This window comes from Pteropus medius, unplaced genomic scaffold (assembly GCF_902729225.1).
Source record: "Pteropus medius unplaced genomic scaffold, Ma_sr-lr_union100, whole genome shotgun sequence".
In the NCBI taxonomy this organism is placed as follows: domain Eukaryota; kingdom Metazoa; phylum Chordata; class Mammalia; order Chiroptera; family Pteropodidae; genus Pteropus; species Pteropus medius.
Window position 1 is genome coordinate 4,918,213 of NW_024345861.1, and position 26,435 is coordinate 4,944,647.

The 26,435-nt window shown below is 34.0% G+C and overlaps 2 protein-coding genes across 3 annotated transcripts in view; both read right to left on the minus strand.

The window, feature by feature from the left end:
- Positions 1–4,321: 4,321 nt before the first annotated feature.
- The window catches only part of LOC120612231 (uncharacterized), a 65,598-nt gene continuing 43,484 nt past the window's right edge, over positions 4,322–26,435 (minus strand). For both annotated transcript variants that reach the window (XR_005655411.1, XM_039874718.1), the window contains exon 5: positions 4,322–4,603. The gene's annotated coding sequence lies outside the window, so the exon portion shown is untranslated. The remainder of the gene's footprint in view (positions 4,604–26,435) is intronic.
- Positions 4,340–4,596, minus strand: BLID (BH3-like motif containing, cell death inducer; the record flags this gene model as incomplete). The annotated part of the gene is given in 2 exon segments (XM_039874719.1): positions 4,340–4,431; positions 4,434–4,596. Coding segments are annotated over 2 exon segments (255 nt in total), but the record flags the coding sequence as incomplete, so codon positions are not given.

A 26,435-nucleotide genomic window follows, 5' to 3' on the forward strand; every position in this document is an offset into this window, starting at 1 on the left:
AATACCCTGTGCATCTTGGTTTCTTCCATTATTAACTGACACTACAGTAAGGAAGAGCTTCCAAAAAATATGATTAAATTTATTTGAGCATTTGCAAAATAGATGAGTTTCAAAAATGCTGAGCATGCAGAATTAATATAATTAGAAGAATACAGAAACGTAATCTGAGACACATTTTTGGTGCTGAGGTGCAACAATAGTATCAGAATTGCTGCTGAGATTAACATAGAGTTCAAGGAATAGGGAACACTCTGGGGAGAAGCAGAGGAATACTTTAAAGGTGGAAACTGCTACCTCAGATTTTAAATTTGGCACATTCGGTGCTTCTCAAGGAGTCTCTCCATGATACAAATAGAAATTACATGAAGACCTCAGAGAGTTGTCAAATGGAGCCAGGCTTGGTTTGTAGGGTCTGATGCTTTGTCCTTCGGGAATGGTGAACTACATGCTGCAGTTCAGGCCAGCACAGAGTAAACCAACTATATAGTTTGTGACCAAACCGCCCTCCCAAATGAAGAGAGATTAAGTAATTTTTTTTTTTCATTTTTGAGCCTCTAAGGATTCACTGTGACATTTTGACTACCTACCCGCAAGTCTGGATTGTTCAGTTTATGGGTCCGTGTGTCTGTGAGCTTAGGGCTATATATTTACATGCACTGAATGAAGTCATGTGCTGAATTTGATTCTATTATGTTTAGCAGTATGCCTGTCACATAATATGTACTTTGCAAAGTATTATTCATTCTGTACTCCTCTAAGAATTTAATATAATCTAAGGTTATAGTGTTATATAACACAGGCCAATCAATTGATTATACATAGATAAGCAAACTTTAATTGACTCTTTTTGTCTCCTGCCATGAGTTTAATTTCTCAAAACGCATATCTTAAATTTTATGGAAAAGTGAGAAAAGTTTTAAGGTAAAAGAGGAAAAGAACTTTGAAAATAAAACAACAACAAAAATCTGGCTGATGTTAAGATTCAGTTTAAACGATTGCCAGTGCTTTGGGTGTTTCTAGTAAACATCTAAGTTTCTACTCATCAATGTGTTTTTAAAAATAAAGTAAACAGGGAAAGTAGATTCAAAAACCAAAGTTGGGGAGGAAATGATTGGTAAACGATATCTTCGCCCAAACTAATCTACTAATCTGTGTATATCTCTGGGCCCTGATGACTCGCTTTCCACAGTGTAGAAAGAATTGATCGAAGTATCAGGAAACAAACTTTGCTCAGAGAATTCATGGAGAATTGGTGAGGTATCTAAGACTGGGGGTGGACATGGAGGTAGGAAAAGAATTCTATAGAACAGGTCCTCGAATAGTGTTTTGTTCAATGTAGTTTTGTTATAATATTGATGAAATGCTATAGGAATTTAACTTGTTTATATCAATTAGCTTGTGGTAAAATTGGTGTCATTATACTCATTTTGTTTTAAGTCACAGAATCTATCAACAAAATTAAGTGAAGACTTACTGTATAACTATTTCTCTTCTGTTGAAAACAAGGGAGAAATTACTCTGAAAAATACCATTACATAACATTAACTTCTCTGCCCTAATAAGGAAGGGGATAGGAGAGTAAAGACAAGAGAATTATCACTCAATCTGCTGTTTTCTTTGACTCCTTTGGGTGACTTCAATCTCTCCTTCCTTGGTGCACCCCCCTCCCCCTCCCCACAGCAGCACTGTAAGCATATCTTACTCAGGATGTGTCACACTGTGATTGTAATTAAGAGACTGAGGTACGGCTCTGCATTTCCAGACCTGGAACACAGTAAACTCTCAGTAAATGTTGATATAAAATGAAGTAAAGTCAACTTGAAGAGAAAATTTAAGAACTGTAAGAAAAAATGCAAGCTAAATCATGTCCAAAATAAACATGAAAAGGTAGGAATTCAGTAGGTCCAGATTCTAGGCTGGATGTTACAGGAAAGGAAGGGTCAAAGAAGAGGCTTCAGAACCATGAATCCTCCATCCTCCATGACAATGCTGACCACTTGCTGGCCAAGTTATGCACAGAGTTGGAGTCTGGCCCTGGGAAAAACCAAAGCTTACATATGCTTGTCTGTCTGCTTATTTGAACTTCAGATTCCGTTTCTGGTTATAGTAATCCCAAGACACATGAACCAACAGAAAGAATATAGAAGTGAAAGTTAAAGAGACATAGAGTTCTCTGCTTAGCTCTGTCATGGTAACCTTGGATGAGACATTTTACCTCTCAGATCATTAGCTCCCTCAACTATAAAATGAGAGTTTAGACTAGATGAACTCTTAAGTTCCCTCTGGGGAAGTTTGCATAGTTTCCTCTAGAATTGCATAGTCCCTCTCTCTGTCTAGATTCCATTCTCTTATAAGAATATTTTCTTAACAGTTATAATATAGATAGAATTTGAATTTAGAAAAATAAATAGAGCATATCATCTGATGGTTAAAACAATTTAGAGGCTAAATATACAAAAGAAGAGAAGAAAAATGTTGAATCTTAGAATGGTGAAACTAACAATAGTAGATTAAGTCATGAACAGGGGATCCTCAATTAGCTACCTCCAAAATCCCTTGATCTTTGTGTGGATAAAATGAATGTTTGAGATGATTTGGGGGCAATAAGAAAGCATGTTGTTGGGAAGAGGCAAGAGTTGTTCATCTTATTCAACACAAAGGAAAATGAAAGTCCAGAAAGGATAGATAACTCATTCATGTGACACTGTGAACGTGAAGTAAAGCCTGACCCCTGCTTCCTGCCTAGTCATGTTGTCTGATGAAGAAACCAACACTGCTTCCAATGACCATGAGGACATGGTGCCACAGTCCAGTGGAATCAAGCAGTCTCTGGCTAACTTGACTTTCATCAGCTCTGCTGAATTCACACTTGTTGAAAATAGTGTTGATTGCGAAAGGAAGCACACATGAATGACCCAGAGGACTCTTTGGAAGATTTCCTATGGTCTTGGGTCAGGATATCTGGTTTCCATTCCTTCGTCTGTCACTTTAGGCTTTTGCACATAAATTTCCTTCTTTAAGAAGAATCAAAAGACTTATTAAAGATACTTATAGAGTATCATATAATGAAATTCAACGAAATATTTTTAGATGAATTTTTCTCTGGTATTAGTAATAATTTAAAGAAATTACTCTTATTTACTTTTTAAATGTATGTGTATATTTAAAATGTATGTGCATATACATATGTACATATAAGCATTTTAAATATGTACTCACATTTTAAATATATATTAAAATGTACATATGTATGTATATTAAAATGTGTATTAAAAAGTATAGTGTATACATGCATACACCATTCTTATAAAAAGTGCAGAAAAGTAATTACAAAGATTTCAGGATCACTCCTACAATTTTAGAAATGTAAAAGTATGTTCTCCAGGCAGAGTCTTTCTACCTTGACTTTATAAAATTACTGTGGAAAAATTACACAGAGTCTTATTCTTATTTTCCTTTTAGCTTCTTAGTTATCTTGTGCTTTTGATTGTGACTGTGGGGAAGGGGTGGGATCAAATTAGTGGAAAGAAGTAGAGAAGGGGGACATTGGAGTGACTTAAAGTAAAAGCTCTAAAAATGCCTTTTCCATTTTCTTTTCTTCAATTCATCTCACCCATAGGTTTATCTCTACTTACTCTAATAACTGAGTTCATAAAAGACTAGTAGAATTTCTATTTCTTTCAGTTCTCTTTTTTAGCATCCACAGCTTTTCCTATAAAGGGAAGGAAAGGATTGACTTATTTACAACACAATCACAATGAGATTTTTCACTTTAAGCAAATAAAGATGCTAGTGAAATAAATGGATTACGTTATTTAAAATTGAAAGCTTATGTGAATAAACCACCACTCAGAAACAAGCTTAACAAAAGTACAGAAAGAAAATGAAAGCCTTGTGACTAAACAAGGTTAAAATGATGCACAATGCTGAGTTTACAATTTAGTACAGCGATTGTTAACAATATCACAAATATCTACTGTCAATGTACAAATTAAATACAAAACCATAAGAGGACAGTGATGCTGCCCTGAGGTTTAATCACAAAGGTTTTGTTTCTTGGTTTGTTTCTAGCAAAATATATTTTTTCCCCATGAAATTGCAAGCTTAGTTTTAATTAAATGTCATTTTACTTTTTACTAGCCACTTTATCATTTTTTTCATTTCCCTGTTTCTCTGCACAATTTGAATTAAAGACAGTGATTTGAAAGCATTATGAGTAAAAGTGGTTAGAAAAGCACTGGGTCTTTTTTGAAATCAAGTTCACTTCTGTATTGTGCAGCATGAAGAATAGGGAAAATTTGTCCTAATATCTTGCTGTATCTATCCCAAATCATTCCTTTCATAGAGCCTCAGCAGGAGAATTATGTAGAATTGCAATTGGTATCTTGGTTAAATAGGAAAGTCTCTGGAGTGCATTTCCAAGAGCAGTCCCCTCATGACAGAGGAGCCTAGATTGTACCTTGTAAGAGGAAACACTGTTTCCTTAGGCAATATAGGTTCTTTGTTGAAACTGACAATGGGTAAGATGGTCCATACTGCCTCTGGATAAACAGAACTGTCACAAGCTGGTCTTCTCTGGCAGCATAGAGCACTCTCTCAGCTTCTAGAATCAAATAGAAAGGTTTTTCCTGGCCTCTTACAACACCTAGGTGGAGTACAACCAAATTCACCACAATTTGAAACTACCATGTAAGAAAGTTCAGAATCTAACAACCATTAGTTCAATCATTCCATTCACTCAGCAAGTTTTTATAAGGCAGCTCTTATATGGACTGTGCTTTGCCTAAGCCCAGTGTTAGGCAGGAGGAAGAACATGGTTATATTCTGCTCCAACTTCTATTATTCCAAACTCCTACTATGCCTCTTGACTTCAAGTGGCTACTTAAAAACCCTTAACCAAAAACAGCTTCCAAAGGAGCATGTATTTATTCGATTTTGTTCTCCTTTACCTTCGTGTAGGATAGTATTCATCCAGATTTGTATGATAAACATTATTAATTAATGTTAAGTCTCAACAATGTCCTTTCAACAAGTTTAATGCCCAGAGCACAGGAAATTGTATCTACTACCTAAAAGTGAGAAAGAGTCCCTTGCTTACCTCCAGCATTTAAAAGGCAGGGATGCTTTTTATATTTTATTTTCCCTAATGTGACCAGCCCTAAGAGTACTTGCTTCATTTCTTACTCAGAGAGAACTCAGAGCTGTGGATGCCTAAGGGAGACATTCTAACAGACTAGAATTTCAAGGGAAAGAATTGATCCAGCTTCCTTGTCTGATGCTTATAATACATGAAAGTATCACCCTAGTCATGGCAGACCACAGGGAATGATCAGTGTGAATTGTTAAGCTGTCTCTTCAATATTTGCAAACAATTTCCCTGGAGAAGTAGCAAGTTCTTCACCCCAAAATTGTTCACAAATACATACATACATATATACATACATACATACATATATACTTTTTTTTCCACTTTAAGAAGAACTTTTGCTTCAATTGATAGTCTGGAATCATAGAAAAACATGCCTTCCCTTCCAGTTCTTTGGTTAAGATGTATTAGCAAAATGGTGCATTATTCATATTTATAATTGAGAAAATCCTAGTTATCATATGCAACTCAGATCTAGGTAACTTACAGAGTACTGTTGCATTGAAAGAGAAAAGAGTCTGAAGGTGGAATCATCTTAGTAGCAGCATAGAGGCAATGTGATTGAATCTAGTGTTTCACATATCTTTTATCAAGATATAAGGAGAAGGAATGTGCTTTGTGCAAATTAGCCCACAGAGCTTTCTAAACTGAACCAATATGAAACAGACGTAAAAGTAAGATCTGTTTTAAAGAATGACCCTCTGCTTTCACATCAAGCCATGAAGATTGCTTGAGCCATCATGGCCTTGATCTCTTCATTTCCCTTATGGTATTTGGGTAGAAACTCAAGAAGCAGTGATGTCCCCAGTTAGCCACATCCAAAATGGTGGCATCTGATATCATCAAATGAATGCCAGGGAGTTGTGCAGCATACTTTGAAATAAGTTTGCTTTCGATCTTCTATGCTACTTCTGCATATTTTTGTGCTATAAGCAGGGAATACTTTGGAATTTTTCTAAATTTATAGTGATCCAAACATTCAGTTAAGGAGACCATAGACTATTCTATTCTATCAAAGTTTAAAGATACTGGGAAAATCCATTAGGTGTCTTATAGAAGACCAAATGGGCAAAAGTACAATTGAAACCAAGAACATAGATAATAGGATCATTTAAACTTGTATATGTGAAACTTAGATCTGCAACTTAATAACTTAGTGGACTTAGGCAAAGTATTCAACTTTTCTACACCTGATCTATAAAATGGGGATAATAATATCTTCTATTATTTAGGATTAAATAATGTAATTATTTAATTAAATAGTGTAATTATTTTAGGATTAAATGAGGTAAGAAATACAAATTTTGTATCATAGTGTCTGATATATAGTAAGTACTCAATAATGTTATTTTCCTTTATTGATGCACGCTTTCCTTATTTCTATCTAATCTCTATTCTCTGAGTTCATAGAATTCTGATTTTCCTGTACTGTTCAACAAGTAAGTCTATTCAATTCAATAGTTTTAAAAATTGTTCTAAGTATATGACATAGAATAAATAGGAACATTGAATAATATTTGCCATTTTTGCAATAGAAGCTCAAAATCTACTGTTAGAAACATGCCTGTGTAAGTATAAATTAAATAACAATAAATGAAATAATTTGATAAATTAGGCATGGATGTATCTATTATGTGGCAAGCACCATACAAGGAGGCAGAGACTCAAAGTTATATAAGATGCAATCACTGAATTTTAGGGCCCTTAAGTTAGTATAGGGAGAGACATATGGACAAATAACCTCGAAGGAAGGTGGAGGGTACAAATGCTACTAGATAAAGCAGTGGCACAAAGGATGAGAAATCATTTCTATCGGAGGAGTCAAGTAAGGTTCCACAGAAAAGAAGATATCTAGGCTAGATCTATAAAAATAAGTAGGTCAGAACTTAGATAAAATGGACAAAGTTTTTGAAAAATACAACTTACTAAAACTGACACGGATGAAACAGGAAGTCTAAATAGCCTTATATCAGAGCAATTAAATTCATTATTTAAACCTTCCCACTCAGAAAATTCCAGATCCAAATAGTATCATTGGTGATTCCTATCAAATATTTCAGTAAGAAATAGTACTGATCTTACATAATTCTTCCAGAAAATAGAGAAAGAAAGAACTTTTCCAAACTCATTTTGACCAAAGTTGGACAATTAAATACAGGCTAATGTATAAAATTGGCAATAACAGAAATTGTACTTCATAAACATAGATGCAAAAATTCTTTAAAATTAATAAATCAAATCTAACAATATACAAAAATTACATCATTACCAATTAAGATTTATTCCAAAAAACTAAGATTGGTTCTATATTTAAAAATCAGTGTAATTCACCATATTAATAGAATAAATGGGGACAAGTATCATTATTTAAATATATGTTAAAAAAATCTTATTTTAATATAAAATTCAACACTCATTCATGATTTAAAAGAAAAAAAAAAAAACCTCTCAGCATATTAAGAATAGAAAGGAATTGTCCCTAGTCTGATTAAAAAAAAAAAAACTCTAAAAAAACCTATCATTAAGATAATTCGTAACAATTAACTATAAAATTATTTCTCTTTAAGATTGGGAACAAAGCAAGGATGCCTGCTCTTACCACTTCTAGTCAACATTTCACTGGATATCCTAGCAATTATAATAAAACAAGAAAAACAAAAGGCATAAATAGAAAAAAAGTAAAATTACTTTTGCTTGAATGCAGCATGCTTGTCTATGTAGAAAATCCTAAGGGAATATATATAATAATGACCAAAAGTAATAACTGCATTTAGTAACATGCAGGAATAATACATACAAATCAATTATATTTTTATATACTAGTGGCAAATTATTGGAAAAAATTAAAAATTCATTTATAATAGTATAATAGTATAATAAAACATAAATACTTAGGAATATTTTTTTTTAAATATGTGTACACTGAGTTGAATTGTGGCTCCTAAAAGATATGTCTACATAGAATCTCAGAATGAGAACTTTTTTTTTTAAAGGGTCTTCGTAAATGTAATTAAGGTAACGATCTCAAGATGAAATCATCCCAGATTAGGTTGATTCCTAAATCCAATGGCAGTGTCCTTATAAGAGAGAGAAAAGGAGAAGACACTGAGACATAGAAGAAGAAGACCATGTGAAGACAGAGGCAGAGAGATTGGTCAGGGAATGCCAATGATCGCTTATAGACACCAAAGCTAGGCATAGAACAAATTTTTCCTCAGAGCAACTAGAAGGAACCAGCCAGCCAATACCTTGATTTTAGATTTTTGGCTTCCTGAACAGTGAGAATAAAATGCTGTTGTTTTAAACTACCCAGTTTATGATAATTTATTATAGCAAGCAGTCCTAGGAAACAAATACAATGTGTAAGACTGAAAATGACAAACTACTGCTGGGAAAAAGTTAAAGACCTAAAAAAATGCAGAGATATACCAGGTTGATAGACTGGAAGATTCCAACATCATTAAGATGTCAATTCCACCCAAATTGAGCTATAGATTCAAAGTAATCTCACAATCAAAATTTTAGCAAGTTTTTTTTTTTTTGCAGATATTGGCAAGTTAATTTTAACACTGATACAGAAATACAAACGTTCCATTATTTTCACAGTAATTTACAAAGAATGGAGGCTTTATACTACTTTATTTCAAGATTTACTATAGGGTATAATAATAAAGTCAGTGTGGTATTGGAGGGTAGGATAATCATACAGATCGATGTAACATAATAGAGTCTAAAAATAGACTCACACCTATATGGCCAATTGATTTTTTGACAAAAGCGTCAAGGCAATTCAATGGATGGGGAAATTGTCATTTCAACGAATGGTGCTAGGAGAAGATAGCTATGTGCAAAAGAAAGAGCATTGCAACTATTTTTCACCACACACAAAAATTAACTCAAAGAAAACAATTGACTTGAATGTAAAAGTTAAAACTATAAATCTTCTAGAAGAAAACAGAAGAAAATCCCCAAAATTTTTGGAATAGACAAAGATAACAAAGGTAAGACACAGAAACAATGGACCATAAGAGAAAAAAAAAGTCAATAAACTGGATTTGTTCAAAATGTAAAACTTGCTCTTTAAAAAAGACACCATTAAGAAAATGAAAATACACACCACAAATTGAAAGAACATATCTACAATACATAGAACATGATAGACTGGTATCTAGTATATATAAAGACCTCATAAAACCCAATAATAATGAAAACCTAATAAAAAAAAAGATACCAATTTAAACAAATACTTCACAGAAAAATATATACAAATGGCTAGTAAGCACAAGAAAAAATGCTCAAAGTTATTTGTCATCAGGAAAATACAAATTAAAATCACAATGAGATAAGACTACATACTCATTAGAATGGCTACATTTAAAAGACTGGAAATAATAAGTTTTCACAGACTATGGAGAAACTGGAGCTCACATATATTCTTAGTAGGAATGTAAAATGGTAAACCAGTGTGGACACCTGGCATTTTCTTACAAAGTTAAATATACATCTACCATACGACCCAGCAATTCTACTCCTAGAGTTTACCAAATGAAAACATAGCCACACAAAAACCTATATATAAAAGTTCATAGCAGCTTTATTCACATTGCCAACAACTGGCTATGTCAACCAACCAATAAATGAATTAAAAAAAAATTGTGACATATCCATACTATAGTGAAATACTACTCAGCAATAAAAAGGAACAAACTACTTACACATGCAACATGGATGAATCTCTGTGTCCAGAAATAAGGAATAAAATTATATTTTTGAGTTGCATGGAACCTATATACCCACAGGCAGCTGCTTAAAGAGTGCTAGATTTATTATCAGAAGACCGAGTACAAATCACAACCCTTCTTTATCTTTTGAGACCTGTGGAAAGTCATTTTACCTCTCAAAACCTAGTATGAAAAATTATCCTTGTAATGCATTTGCCGTAAGTGTTAAAATAATACATATGAAATGCCAAATAATATTGAAGTACATGATACACATCCATGACAATTGGTAGGACTTCAAAAAACATTTGTTGATTGACATGCCAACTGTTATTTCATTATTCATGTACTCAAATATCTTATTATCTGCATAAGTATTATCTATATGAAACAATTTTCCTAATCAGAGACACACTTATATTCACTTTGGTCAATGAAGTGCCCAGAAATTAGAATTAATTTTAATATTAGGTTGAGCTGAATACAATCATCAAGGTAAATCTGTTCCCCCTAAAACCAGAGCAAGCATTCCAAAGTAGGAGTGACTTGTGGGCTACCCATAGTTTCTAGATTATCTATGTCCTGCTCTCTATTAGTAAAGTCAATGAAGAGTAGGCTATTGTCTAAACAAAAAATAAGCAAACCAAAGATAAATAAGTGGTGGGAAAATGTGGTCACAATGTGAAGATTTCAAGGAGAAAGAGAAATAATGAATATGATAAGGGCATGTGAATGAAAAAAATCAAGGCGAAAGAAGGCCTCTAAATACAGTTGCTTAGAAGAGGAAATGCATATTAGAATATTATTTTAAAGAAATAACCAGACATATTTAATAAAGGACACACTGATTCCTTCTCCTAGGAAAAAAAAAGGATAATATAATCAACCTTTCAAAGACTGATTCATATGAATGTTTGACTGAAATGGCAAATTATAGAAGAGTGCAATTATAGTTGTTGAGACATTCTGTGATTGAAGATCTGATGAGCTTTGTCATTTTTCCATGTTCTGCAATATACTGGGAAGAACTCTATATGACATATAGGGAGATGTGGGTTGGTTTGAGTACATTTTTGTTAGTAAATTAACATCTTTCTTTTTGTTTAAGTGTCAGCAAACCTATGTCCTTGCTTGTCCATTCATTACTCTTGTCTATAACTGTTTTTTTTTTTTCATTACAGTAGCAGAGTTGAGTGACCTGCAAAGCCTAAAATATTTCCTCTCTGGTCCTTTATAAAATTTCACATGCCCCTATTCTAGATAATACAAAGTTAGATTCAGCCATCAGAATATCTGCATTGATATTATATCAGGAATAGGGTAGATACATTCACAAGAATAAGTAAGAAGGGCACATTGGACTTAGAAGAAAAATATCCAAGTCCAATAATATGAATCAACAACAAAAATGAACGATGAGCCAAATATATTTAGCTCTAGGGTCCTCAAACTACCTCATATTCTATAATCTTGTTAGAACAAAATCTTATGGAGACTGATTAAAGTGAAGTTTGTGAAGAATTGAGAGTATGTACTTAATCAGCTCAACCAAAAATGTCTTGCCAAATTTCTCTTTTTCCAGCATATGATAAGTGAAATCAAAAATGTCCTTCCTACTCACAAAGCAATATCAGCATCTCAGCTTAGTGAATGGTTAATTGTGAGTCCTTCCTACTCACAAAGCAATATCAGCATCTCAGCTTAGTGAATGGTTAATTGTCAGACTGTGTTCAATGCCAATTTTATTCAAATATAATGAGATTTACTCAGTTAAGGAAGTGGGTTAAATGGTATAGTGCAAAAAGCTCTGAATTTGGAAGAAACAGGTTAGCATTGGATCTTGGCTCTACTTATATGAGTAGTTGTATGGTATTAAACAGATCACTTAACCTCTCAAACTCATGGCTTCCTCATTGTAAAATAAAAATATTACTTCTTCAATTATGGTGTTTTGGTAAAGAGTAATGTAAACAAAGTAGCCAGTCAATAAATGTTATGACTCATCTTCCATGTCATTATTCTAGAGGCAATCATATTAATTGAAATAGTTATTTCAACATCACAAAGTGATATTGACTGCTACTGCTTACTAGAAAGTCTCTTTAACATGTTTATTTGAGGGAAGAGATTAACTTCTACACTTGGTTTTAATTTGAGTTTTTACCTAGATATGTGATCTTTGTCTCTTCCTAGAGAAGTACGTCATGTTTCAACACATTTTATATATGTGGAATACTTGCTATGTTTTCCTAACAACTCTGTATTCTTTACACTGATTACACAAGCATTTGCAAAATTAATTTAAAATTATTTTTCTTAAAAACAAAAAAGCTTTCCAGAAAGATTTTTTCTTCTCATGGTGTTATTGGGATCCTTTACAGAAATTAACTCTCTAATCTTTTCTGAAACCATTTAATTAAAATGAAGGAAAAGCTTTTCAAATACTGCAACCCATTTCATAATTTAATGGAAGAAATTTTGCAGTGAAATAGAAGTTCAGTTTCAATGTGCTGCTTAAATAGAACCAACCATAAGGCAATCTGTGTATTTCTGTTCTTGTCTCATTGAGGGGCAGGATTCATCTTTGGACTTCTGTCTGACTATAACTAAATCCTTAAGCCCTAAAGCTATCTATGTCAGAAAACAGCATAAAGCCAAGCTGGAAAGAAACCTTCCATTTCTAAGACTGATTTTCAGCTTTGCTTGCTAATCTATCCCTATTTATCATCTGACCTTTAGATTTTGGGACCATATCTATTTGCTTAGGCTTAGTCCTCTTTTGTAAATAACTCCTCTGCACTTGAACCTTAGTGTCCTGCCACCATACTCTTTCTGCTTAATTGAACTTCTGTCTTGTTCCTTCCAGACAGCCTTGATGTGTTGCTATCCACATCCCAGCATGACCCTGTGTCTTTGGTTCTTCCTGGGTTCTAGTGTAAGCATGTATAAAATGAAAATGGTATTCTCTCAGGCACTCTGCACAGATCTATTAAAGACAAATAAAAAGGCCCACTGGAGATACGAACAGTATTCTAATTTCAAGAACAGATTTTCTTATTGCTATTACTAATGGTAATCTAAGTGGTGGTTTTAATCAAATTATTTCTATATCAGTTTAAAAGAGCCAATCTGGAAATTATAAGTTTTAAATCTCAAAATATTTCTTTTTAAATATTAATGTGGCCTGAAGAATGAAGAATATGGCCACATGCACATTCTTAGAAGAACCTAAAAATATCAAGGGAAGAAAAGAATGCTACATATCACCTGACTCATGAAAAGCCCACCTAGATATTGATAGGGACTCACAAATAGCCCTCGAGAAGTTTAACACAAACCCTTACACTCTGAGCCAACCATAGTACTTCTTAATATTTCAGTAATGAGTCGTGATCTTCAAAGTGACTCTTTTCATTTTCCATCTCTAACCAAAGTCCATTTGCCTAGCTTACTCTTCAATGCTTGCCTCTCAGAACACCGTTCTGTGACTCACAGGGGACAGTACTCTTCAGAAGCACTGAAAATGACAGCATTTCCATTAATGGAATAAAAATGTCCACCAGTGAAATTAACAAAGCATTGTGTGTATATGTGTGTATTTGGAAGAGGGCAGCCAAAATTAGAGTAGAATATTTATCTTTATTTTAATAATGTAATATTATGCTACATTTTTATTTCATCAGATTGATTATAGGAAAGTCTATGTTTCTCCACTTTCCAGACATGAGACTTTGCTTTCTAACCTTAATGTATGTACTAACTTGTGACCTAATAATCTAAACTGTAAATAGAGCAAAACACCATGTCCCCTTACACAGAGGTCAGTATTTCTTCAACCTCAACTTCCTAAATCCCACCTTAGAATGCAGAAGTGAGCAGATCATACTTTTGAACACTCAAAGTAGCAAGCTGAATGTCTCCACAATAAAGTTATATGCTTTTCTTTTAGACCCTTACTCAGAATTGTATATTGACTCATTTCACTTACAATTTATGACAACCTTGGTTATCCAGTCCTACAGATGTTTTGAAGTAACAAACTGTAAGTGAAGCAGGGCAGCAACTGAGGGACAAGAACAAGAAGAGAGGGAAGCAACTGTCAATAGATGGCTACTGAAACCACTGAGAAGCAAAAAGCAAAGAAAGACTTTTAAGAGTACAGAGTTCAACAATAGCAATTTTTATTGGATAATTCTTAGTCATCAGGTTAGGTACAGAAAACAGTTTAAAGAGGCTGGAAATGTAGAAGTTGCTATAATGATTAGATAGGTGAGTTTTTATTCTTTCGAAAATTTGCTTAAATAGAATATTTTGTTCCTTGATAAAATAGGATAGTTGAAACATTGCTAATATAATTTTGTTTGACCATTTTACATTATTTTCTCTCTTGCTCTTGCATGTAGGGTCTACATATCCAGAGAGGGAAAGCCCATGTGACCTTTGCCCAGTGAGTGCATACTTAACATAAGCACGATCAGGTGCTTGATGAATATCTAGTGATTATTATGATCGAGAACTTAATAACAGAGTCTTTTCTGATTAATGGGGCTACAAGTTAATATCTTTTCATTCTCTCTTTGCACTTATTCGTGGGTTGGGAGTGGATAGAGTGACTATAAATTGAGCAGTCATTGAAAAAAAGTAGAATGTTCTTTTTAGAAGTATGTATATAGCTTTGTCAGAATATCTCTGATGGTTAAAGAATGAGATATCCAAAACTTTACTCCTATGACTCATTTTATGATTTGTATATAATTTATCTTAACTAATTTCAATTTCCAAGATTTTCATAACCACATTTACCGTTTGCAACATTTTAAATGGATTTGCAGTTAAAAAATCCTTGGTTTAATCAGAAACAATATTTATTACTTTTATAATAATACCATTCATGTGCCAGGAAACCAAGAGGTATTGACAGCTACTGTAATCCTACAGTTCTGCTATGCCACAGAAGTCATTTATGTTTCTACTTGTATATAGCATTCCATAGAAACCCTTCTCTTTATGTTAATGGATGATGATTTTTCAAACTTAGTCTCTCATCTAAGAATTACTCTTGTCTTTTATCACCATTAAGTTAAACACAAAAACAAAACCAATCTCACTTTGAACAAGATTTTCTCTACCAATTCCTTTGCTTCTGCCTACTGAACCATCATTCCTCCAGATTTAAAATGTGGGAGTTATTTTTGATTTGCCTGACCTCCTCCCTCCCCAAATCCATTTTTAGTTGCAAAATTCTATTGCTCTTCTGAGGAAACGTGTATTTTATCTGTTGCTTCCTTTCCATTTTTCTCTGTTGTCTGTCTAATTTCGTTGCCTCCTCACTTCCTGGATAACTCCCACAGCTTCCCTACTAGCCTCCCTCTCTCTAGTTTCTTCCCCATCCAGTCAATCTTGAGTTCCATTAACAATATTTTAAATTCTGCTTTTATTTTGTTATTCCCTAGTCTCAAATCTTTATTGGCAACTTATTATGTACCATTTCATATCTATAAGACCATTTCATATCTATAAGACCATGCATACAAGAAGAAACTCCACAAGCATTGAAACAATTCAGAATTATTGTCATTAGTATCAATGATTGTCACATCATTAAGTCATCTCACTTGTAAGATATGACATAACGTGACCCATCTTCTCTGAAGTATAATCTGATTTGAAACTGCTAGCCAACATGTCACCTTGGGCTCTAGTTAGGTTGAGCTCAGCACTGTCAAGAGCAGCACATGTCCTGCTCTTCCCTCCCCACATGTCTCTCTAGAGGGAAACACAGAGGTTGCATGATAGTGCAGGTGGGAGCTTTCTATATTGTGAAATGATCAGACATACATGGCTCGTCCAAGAGCTCTGTTCTTGACTCTGTCTTGTTTGTTTCATTAAAGCCTTGGGATGAAAATAGATTACATTTTTATCAAATTTATAGATATTAAAAGTGAGGGAAAATAGAAGCTATGCAAGATAACAAGATCAAATTCAAAAAGAACTCCAACAATAGCTCAAAGTGAAGATCACAAAATACAACAGAAATAAATAAGTTTTGAATGTTAGGTTCAAAAGTACAACTGAACTGAATAGGGAAGACCTCTTATAATACTTATTACAAAATATTTCCAGGGATATAGATCAGGATGAGGGTGAGCACATGGAAGTAGAGTGAGGAGGAATGGATTATTTATAAGAGAACTACAAATCGAGTCAACAGTTTTGCTTCTAAAAGAGCAAAAGCACTCTTAGGCCATGTTAATAGAATTATACTGTCTAGAACAAGTTACATTGTGTTCTTCACGGATTGGATAGTTTGAGAGTATTTTCAATTCTGGTTGTTATATGAATTGATAACCAAATACATGAAGAATTGTGTAGGATCTAGAAATCACATTAGTACTTAGATTTGTTTTCATGTTTAACTTGATGGGGGCATTAAGAAAGGACATAGTGTCCATGTTTTAAAGGACTATCCTAAAAAAGAGAGTAGGATTGTTTTCTATAGCAAAAGGAGGGAAAAACTAGACCCATTGGTGAAAGTTTGGAGGAAGTAAATTTTAGCTCAATAGAAATTTTTCTGTCAGTAAAAGACATAAACCAGTGAAATAAGATATCTTAAGAAATTAACTTCTTGTCACTAGAAATAGTCAAGTATAGATTGAGTGACATCATCTCAGGAACTTTTTTTTTTTTGGCATTCTTAGAGTGCAGAGAATTAGACTAGATAATCTGAAGGTTATCTTCTTTTCATCTCTAAGGTGTAATATTGCTGCCACATATCTGAAATACTCTCTTTTCTCTATACAATATTAGTTATACGTGCTCTTGATTCATAGCCATCTTTGTCTTCAGTAGAGTGGGAGCTCCTTGAAGGTAGGGATTCCGTTTTTTATCCATATATTCTGGGCTTCTATAACTGCTCCTAAGGAGCCAAGTCAATATATTTCACCGAATTATGTTCTACTTAGGAAAACCTTACCTACCCTTCAAAGTCTAGCAGGAGTTCCCACTTTCCACAGGAAGCCTTCCCTAATCATTCCTATAACTCTTATATTCTGTGCTATATAATTTACCACAGTGTAGTTCTCTATATCTTTACTCATGTAATGTTGTTTAATCTGTGCCATACTTATTTCCTCAGCTAGACTGTCAGTTCTCAATGAATAAAAGAATATTCTTTAAAAATTATGCCAATTACTTATTATCATGCTCAATACTGAACTAATTAGCAATAAGATACTTGCTGATTAATTGAAAAGTAATCTAGAAAATTTTAACGTTAAAAAATACTCCACTTATTAATCACCAAGAAGAAAAAATGTAACTTTGTAATAGAGAAACATGGCACATGTTTCAAAATTAAACATCACCAGTCAGACAACATGTTGACATTACTGAAATTATCTCTGTGTCATTTTTGCTGAAAGTTAGTGACCTCAATCTAATTGTGAGAAAACATCACATAAATCCAAACTGAGGAACAGTCTACAAAATATCTGACTAGCAGTACTCTTTAAAAGTGTCAGGGTTATGAAAGACAAAGTAAGACTGAAGAATTTTTACAGATTGAAGGAGATTAAGGAAACATGACACTAAATGCGATGTGGAATCCCAGATTGGATCCTGAACTAGAAAAAAGACATTAAGGGGAAAAGTGGAGAAACTCTAAGTTGGTCTGTTGATTAGTTAGTAGTAGTATAACAATGTTAATTTCCTGGTTTTAATAATTATACTATAGTTATGAAGATGTTAACATTAGGTAATCTAAATGAACACCATACTCTTTGCAACTTGTCTGTAAGTCAAAAATTATTTTAAAATAAAAAATAAATTATATTTTGGTTTCATTGACAAATTAACAAGAGAATAGTGTCTAGGCAAAGTTGATATGCTTCTAAGAGGGAATAATCATTAGAGATAAAGAACTTGAGTGTGGCCAAACAACTAAGACAGCTACCTTTAACCAAAACAAAAAGGTACAGTCAATTCTTGTTATTTGTGGTACTTATGTTCCATAGAGTTGCTGCAAACACTGAATTAGTGAATACTGAAGAATTGCTCTTAGGGGAAATGCAGGGTTGGTTTCTTGCAAGCCTCTAGTCATATTTTCACCAACTGATCAATACATAACCTTGTTTTATGTGTATTTCTGCTTAAAGACAACTTATTTAATATGTACAATTGGTTCATTATCATTGAACTTATGTCCAACAGCACTATAGCTGATGCCTGAATGAAGCTTATCTAGCACATGCATTTTCTTCATAAGGCACATCACAGCTTATTGTGCTTATGGACACTAAATAGCACTTTAGCATTACACCTGGAGTCCATTTTAAACAGTGAAATCATCAACAAAAAGTACAAAAATGCAAAAAAATGTGATACTAAATAGATCTCAAAGAAGACACAGTATGAGAGCTATAACAAGAAGGCAGAGCATTGCCTTGTTTGACTTCAGCTGGGAATGTGTGTTTCAGTTGACACAAATTTTTCATTGCTCTGTCCATGTCTGCAATGAGCATAAAAGTATTGCCAGTACTAATGTGGGTTTTCAAATAAATACATTTTAGTGAGTTGGAGAATTTTCAAATATGGAGTTGAAACACATCTAATAACTGTACCTTTAAATACATCTAGTGACTGCAAATTTATATGTCCTTGCTTTTAGTGAATAAGAGAGTAAGAATAATATTTGCATTGAATTCCTGAAGAATTAGAAAATAACTGACAATTCTTCAGTTTTCAAAATCTGGCAGAAAGAGTGGGGCTTCTTCACTGAGACTTGCACATTTTAGCATCACAATTTTTTTTAGAGATGGAGACAGTCCATGGAAATCTGTCTCTGAATTTTCATTCAGTAACAGGGTATTTTAATTTTATAATTTAGTTCTATCACAATTTATAGTTTTTTCCCCAACTCTGTCTACACTGAGTACCTTTCAAAAATCCTGGCCTTATAAAATGATATTTATCTACTTTACATTTTTGTCTTCAGTAAACATAGCCACAACCTGAACTTCACCATTATCTGAAACTGCTTAACCTTCAGGAAATCCTCTCTTGGTGATCACATATCCACTCTTCACTTCTATTCAATCAATTCAATTTCTATTTGTGACATAAATACTTCAAAATTCCTACCTATTCCCCAGCCAGTTACTCTCTTCTAGCTGTACTTAAACTTTATCTCTACTTAATTGGTACCGCTTATGAAGTCATTTCAGTTATGTTTTCACTAGCACTACAAGATCTATTATCTTTTGACCTTTCACATTTTTTTTAAATTTTCCGAACTATGTTCTAGAGTAATCATCCTTTGTTTCCTCTTTTTTTTTATTCCTGGTCTGCCAAGTATTTCTGCAAAATTCACATATTGTTTTAAAAAAATAATAATAATTTACTTAATCAACCTTCAGCAAGTCTTTACTGCTCTTATTCCTATTTATCCACTGTTGAATCCCAATTGCACTGACTGGATCTGCCAAACATTCTCTTCTTTCTACACACATACTGCCAGTACTGTAGTTCAGAGGGATACATAGATCACTTGTCTATGGTAGTAAGTTCTTAACTAGTCTCTTACATTCTGCCCTGCCCACTTTAAAAGCTAATTAATCATTTTAAAGTAGACAGTTAATCATCCAACATTCTCCCCATAGCTATCTGGCAAAATTCCAAACACCTTTACATGCCATTCATGTCCCTTTATGAAATGATTTCAGATTACTTGGGTTGATCCCAAGAATAAATGTGCCTGTTAAGAAAAGCTCCTGGTGGCTAATTGGGCTTAAATTTGTAAACATTCTCTAATAGTCATTGCTAAACATGGGCCTCCCATGCACTCTGCATTTCAGGGAAAAGCCACAGACTGAGACAAGCCTCTTGCACTGTGCTCTTTCTGTCTAAGTTAACCCTTATAAGAGAGCATCTAGGGTAGAAATTTGACCAACGGGACTAAAAGTTACCCTGTCCAATCAGAACTGAGGAACTATATCTTCATATGCATTTGCACTGACCAATCAGCGCGGCTCCATTCCGATCAATCAGCATGGTGCTATTTGGACCAATCAAACTGTGAAAATTTAGAGTCCTCATTTGCATAGAAATGGACCACTCTAGGACTGGGGAAACCACTCTTTTCTAAATAATCCAGCTTTGCCTCTTCCTCAAAGGAGTTATCTTTCAGTTTCCACCAAAGACTGCATTTCCCGCGGCCTGAACTATAACATCAGAGTTGCCTCGCCTGAGCTGCCTCACAGCTGAATCAAGACTTTTCATATATTAAACCAATTTTCACACTATGTCTAGGCCCACATGAACTATTTCTGTTCTCAATATAGGTCAAACTTCTCGCCAATCAAGCCCCTTATTTACACTTTTCCCTTTATCGGGAATATTTTGCTCCCAAACTCTGTCCCTCAAAATCTTACCCATTCTTCAAGCACCAAATCAAAATACCTATCTTCCATGAAGCCTTCTCTGGTTCTACAATTGGAAATTCCCTCTTCCTCTGACTCACTATAGCACTTCAGAATTGTATCTAATGCATCTGTATTTATGAATAGTTATTTTGTAATTATTTTATTCTCCTTACTACATTTCAAGATCTTTGAGGGTAGAAAATATATCTATCTTACATTTACCACAGTGCCTAGCATAAATGCTCAATAGAGTTCTATCTACTAACTGAATAAATAAATGTGATATATATCTAGTACAGTAGTTCCACCCTATCCATGGGGGATACATTTCAAGACCCCTAGTTTGATGCCTGAAACCATGGTTAATACTGAACCTTATATATACTATATTTTCCCTATACATACATCTATGATAAAGTTTAATTTAGAAATTAGGTACAGTAATAGATTAACAGTTAATAATAAAATAGAACAATTTTAATGATATAATAAAAGTTATGTGAATGTGGGCTCTGTTTTCTTTTCTCAAAATATCTTATTGCACCATGTCGATATGCTGAACAAATGGATAATTTACATGAAAGCAGGACTGAATGGGGCAGAGCAAGATTTCATCTCACTACTCAGAATGGAATAAAATTTAAAACTTAATAAATTGTTTATTTATGGAATTTTCCACTTAATGTTTTCTGACTGTGGTTGACCATGGTTAACTGAAACAGTGGAAAGCAAAACCACAAATAAGGGGAACTACCGTGTATGCCTAATATGGGTATGTATATAATGTAAATAACATATACATAAGATGATCTATGTACAAAAGAGAAAGTTGAACAAAGTATAGCACATTGTTAATGGCCGATATTATTGATGAATTCAAATGTGAAATAGACGTAGGGGAACAGAGAATAGAAGTGTAATAAATTAACAATTATTTGATAAAGTGAACAAAATGAATGGTTAACTATTATAGCTTTAACTCTTTAGATAGGGTTGTATTGAAATCTTTCCAGATGGACGGATTTATTTATTTCATTTCTAGAATTAAAAAATAAAATATAACTTAAGAATAATTATATTCAATGAACGCTTAAAGTGAAACGACATTGCTAGACATAGTTAATACTGTAATGGTATATCACTTTATTTGAAAGACTGTTTAATTTTGATTAAGAGAATAAAATAACTCAGTATTTATTGTCTATTGTATTTGTACAGTAAATACTAATGAAAGAAATCACCATCATTGCTATCACTACTACTATCATCATAAAATATATTCTTTAGTTTAAAAAGCCATGAAAAACTATACTAGAAATGTAGTTCAGTAGGAAGCTACAACAACTGGGAATCTTAGTAACATCAAAGCAAAACCATTCATCATGATAGTTTTATTTACACTCAATAACAATTCAGAAAAGGGTATATCAAGAAAGATTTCTTCCCAGTCAGTTTTGTTCCTCTGCAGGGACACTACTCGTGATTATACCAAAATAAAAATTAAGTCATGAAATTTAGTCAAGTCTGTTCTGACAAGCATTAAAACATTTCTCTTTGAGGTTTATTTTACATATGCATAGTTTAATGAACCTTTTAATTTCTGGGAACTCCCAACATCCTAAGAAAATTTTAAAAGCCAAGCCTCAGTTGTACTTATTTTGACTTGGCTATTGAACCTATTTCAGATTCAATCTTGTGCAATGAAACAATAGCAAAATGAAAGGAGAAATTTCTATGGATGCTACAGAATGCAAAAGAGAACTTAAATGTGGGGTACACATGTTACTTGAGTTCAACGTTTCCTAAATCATATGCCTATCAAAAATTGTTTACTGAAAGAAAATTTTGTCAAGTGAATCAACACTTATTAAGCAACTATTATGTGTCAGCCTGGGAATAAAAGAGTGGTTAAATTGTTGTCCTTCTCATCAAAGAATTCACAAAAACTCATATAAAAGGGTAGCTGTTAAAACAAAGTATTACGTGGTCACAAAAGAAAGATCTGCCAGAGGGAGGTGAGAGGGAAACAGAAAGAAAGAAAGCGACTTTTAAGCTAGACTTTGGAAGATAAAAGCAGTCAAAACAAATGTATCCTCAACCATGAACATAGTCCTCAGTAGAAATATAAGTTTTAGGGCAATTTCAAAGCATGAACTAAATAATTGAGATTAAAGATAAATCATAGGTAGCATGTATAATAAGACACTAAGCTGAGATAAGTTAGTAAAATGAGGGAGATATTTTCACTTAAACAGTAAGACTACAGAGTGAAAAAAATGTATTATATCCCATATTGAATTTACTGTGGGAAGTAACCCTGAGAGATGTCTACATGTGGCACAGATGGAGTTAGGAGTGTCTTCTTGTGGTTTTTAGCATGTACTATCAGACAGCCTGTAAAAAAATGGTTATTTTTAAAGAAATGCTTTAGTTTAAGGATAAAAAATACATAATAAACTGTGTAATAAGATATAGGATGTCAGAAACTACACATTATTTTTATATGACCTTTCTCCACTGTGCTGAAATAGAAAGGATTTTAAAATGTAAATCAGGACTCTGAAAGCAGAAATCATGAAAAAAAATAGAAAAGACCAATCATTGAATAACCAGACAGAATTCCTCTCTATGACCATTTTTATCAGATAAGATCAGCATCCAGAAACGTCCTCTGAAAATAATGACCTGAAGTTTATCCAATTGTCTTAGGAACATAATCCATTGGTATCATGAGGGTTTTGTTATTTGTCTTCTTAATTGGTATATCTTCCTTACATTCTTCTAACCTAAGTATGCCAGAGTGAGTTGGGCAAGCAAGTAATCAGCTGAGAAACTCTGAGCCCTCTGAGATGTCTTGTCTATCCTTATATTTATTTTTAAGAGGGCGCAATGTCAACAAATACCAGATAGAAAGTCAAAATGGCATAGATGATAGAGGCTTTGTTCATCTGCTCTTATGACCACATTAAATTTGTGACAGAAACACGGTGCAAACAGCAAGCAGAGTCGCCTGGAGTATATATGAATAACCCCTAAAACTAGGGAGAAAAATAAGGAATCACTTTGCAACAGGAGGAGGTAGGACAGGTAAAGATGTGAGTCTGCATGATTCCGAGTGGGACAGAGGCTCTGGCAACAGCAGCCTGCCACTGAAGATGCTTGTTAAAGGGAATGTGTCCATGACCAGACTATCGCAGTGACAGACACACTTGCTCTGAGCACTAGTGCCCTGTTGGTTGCTTGGGAATGGGGGAGGGGCACCAGGGACATACAGGGGAACACTGAGTTGTTGAAGCGAAGGCTGGAGACAAGGCTTTCTCCTGGGCAGAAGTGTTGGTGATATCCATTGTTCCTCTGTTGAGTTCTCCCCACTCCCAGCTATACAGCACTGCCATAGCTGAGACGACATCTAACTGGATAACAGAGGTTGCTCCACCCAGAGGATTTCCTGAAACTCCTCCTCTCCCAACTCACAGCCCTACTCAAGCCACATCCAGTTGTATCCTCAGTAGTCCTGTGCCATGTGCTGAGCAGTGCTTAGACTCACACTGGTGGCAGCTGAACTCGGTATCTGGCGTGGCCTCTTTAGGCAACTATAAGCACAGTATCTTTGGATTGCTTGCTGAATTTTAACAGGTGGTCCCTTAGGGACACAAACCTGGACTAAACTTGACCTGCAGTTGAACCCCTCTCAGGTCTGTGCCACTGGATACCTACTACACAAAGCCATAGTAGTAAGACCAGGAGACTTAGGAGCTTTGTTTAGTACATAAAAACAGACACAGAAAGGCAGCCAAATGAGAAGACAAAGAAGCAGAAACCATATAAGAGAAAAGAACAGAGATCCAGGAATAGTGGAGTCGAGCAATCTAACAGATGCAGAGTTCAAAACACTGGTTGTAAAGATGCTCAGTGAACTTATGGGAAGTGTAGATGAATTCAGTGAGAACTTTAACAAAGAAATAGAAAACATAACAATGGAAATGTAAATTATAAAAAGGAACCAGTCAGAAATGAAGAATATACTATCTGAGATGAAGAGTATATTAGAGGGAATCAACAGAGTGAATAAAGAAGAGGATCGAATCACCAATTTGGAGGATGGGGAAACCAAGGGACAACCAATCAGAGTGGCAAGAAAAAATAAACCAAAAATATAATAATAATTTAAGGAGTCTTTGCGACAAAACTAATTGTAAAAACGTCCACATAATAGGGATACCTGAAGGAGGAGAGAGAGAACAAGAAGTAGAAAAGCTATTTGAAGAAATAATGATGGAAAACTGCCCTCACCTGGTGAAGGAAATAGACCTACAACCCCAGAGAGCTCAGAGAGTCCCCAGAAAGAAGAACCAAAGAGGCCTACACCAAGACACATTATAATTAAGATGCCAAAGGTTAAAGACAAAGAGAGAATCTTAAAAGCAGCAAGAGAAAAGCAATTAGTTACCTACAAGGGAGCACCTATAAGACTGGTAGCTGATTTCTCAAATGAAACTTTGTAGGCCAGAGGGGCTTGGCACAAAATATTCAAAGTGATGAAAACCCAGGATCTACAACCAAGAATCCTTTATCCAGCAAAGCTATCATTTGGAGTTGAAGGAAGATAAAGCACATCCCAGACAAAAATAAGCTAAAAGAATTCATCAACACCAAGCTATTATTACAGAAAATGTTGGAAGGACTCCTTTAAGAAACCATGTAGCAAAATCACGAATAAAGAATGGTAATAACTACATTTTATCAACAAGTACCTCAAATGGAAAAGTATTAAGTGCTGCAACCAAAGGATAGGGTGGCTGAATGGATAAGGAAACAAGACTCCTACATTCGTGCCTACAAGAGATTCACTTCAGATTAAAAGACACACATAGACTAAAAGGAGGGGTTGGAAAAAGATATTGCCTTGGTGGACCTAGAGGGCATTCCCTGAATGAAGTAAGTCACATAAAGACAAATACCATGTGATTTCACAGACATGTAGAATCTAAAGAACAAAATAAACAACAATGGCAACACGAATGGAAACAAACTCATAGATAAAGAGAATATTTTGAGGGCTACTAGACAAGAGGGATGTTGGGGGGATGGTGAAAAAGGGCAAAGAGAGGAAGAAATACAAATGGATAGTTACAAAATAATCATGGAGATATAAAGTGTAGCATAAGGAAAATAGTCAACAAAGTTGTAATAAATATGCAAGGGGGAAGAAGGGTACTAGATTTAGTGAGGTGATCACTTGAGCTCTAATCACTATGCTATATAACTGAAACTAATATGTTGTATGCTAACTATAATTGAAAAAAAACTCATCAAATTGTACAATGTAAATATGAGCAACTAATTGTTTATTATATTTCAATAAAGCTTGGAAAATAAAAAAGAGGTTGCAATGTCAGGTATGGAGGAGATTTTATTTTAAAATAAAAAAAATCAACAATACAAACAGTTTTGATTTTTAGGCTGTGATAGACAAAATATTACCTTGTAGGGATAATATGAAATGTATGGACAAGACGAAGAGAGGAAAACAAAAAGAGTTCTTTAAAATGTTGTCTATGTCAACAAAGTCCCAAAGAAACTACTATTTGGTGGAAAAATTGATATTCTTCTCAATGCTTCAATTTTCTAGAGACATATAGCCCAAGGCACAAAAACAGAATCTTAGTAAAGTTTAAATGCACAGTAATTATGCTTTATCATGCTTGTATTTTTCCAGTAATTTTTATTATTCTATCATTCCTAACATTTTACATTTCCCAAGTGCCTGTGACAGAATGTGAAATTAAAACAACAATTAAACCAAATCTCCATTGAAGAGCTTCTTTAATAAGCATGGCAATGGTTTACTGATTTAACAGGACAACTTGTTTTTAATTTGCTGGTGGCAGAAAACTAAATAACTACTGGGGAATTCTGACATCTAAAATCTACATATTGAGATGCTTGTGGCGGGGGGGGGGCTAGAGAGAATGTCTATGATTTTAATTTACTTACTCAATTTAGAAAAAAGTCACTTGAGTCATTCTGGTTCACTTTCCTTAGCATTAGTCATACTGCATTTCCTTAAGCTTGTGAGTGTGTTTCTATGTAAATAAACTATGTAGTTCACTTGGGGATAAAATTCACAGTATTTAGAGATTATAATGA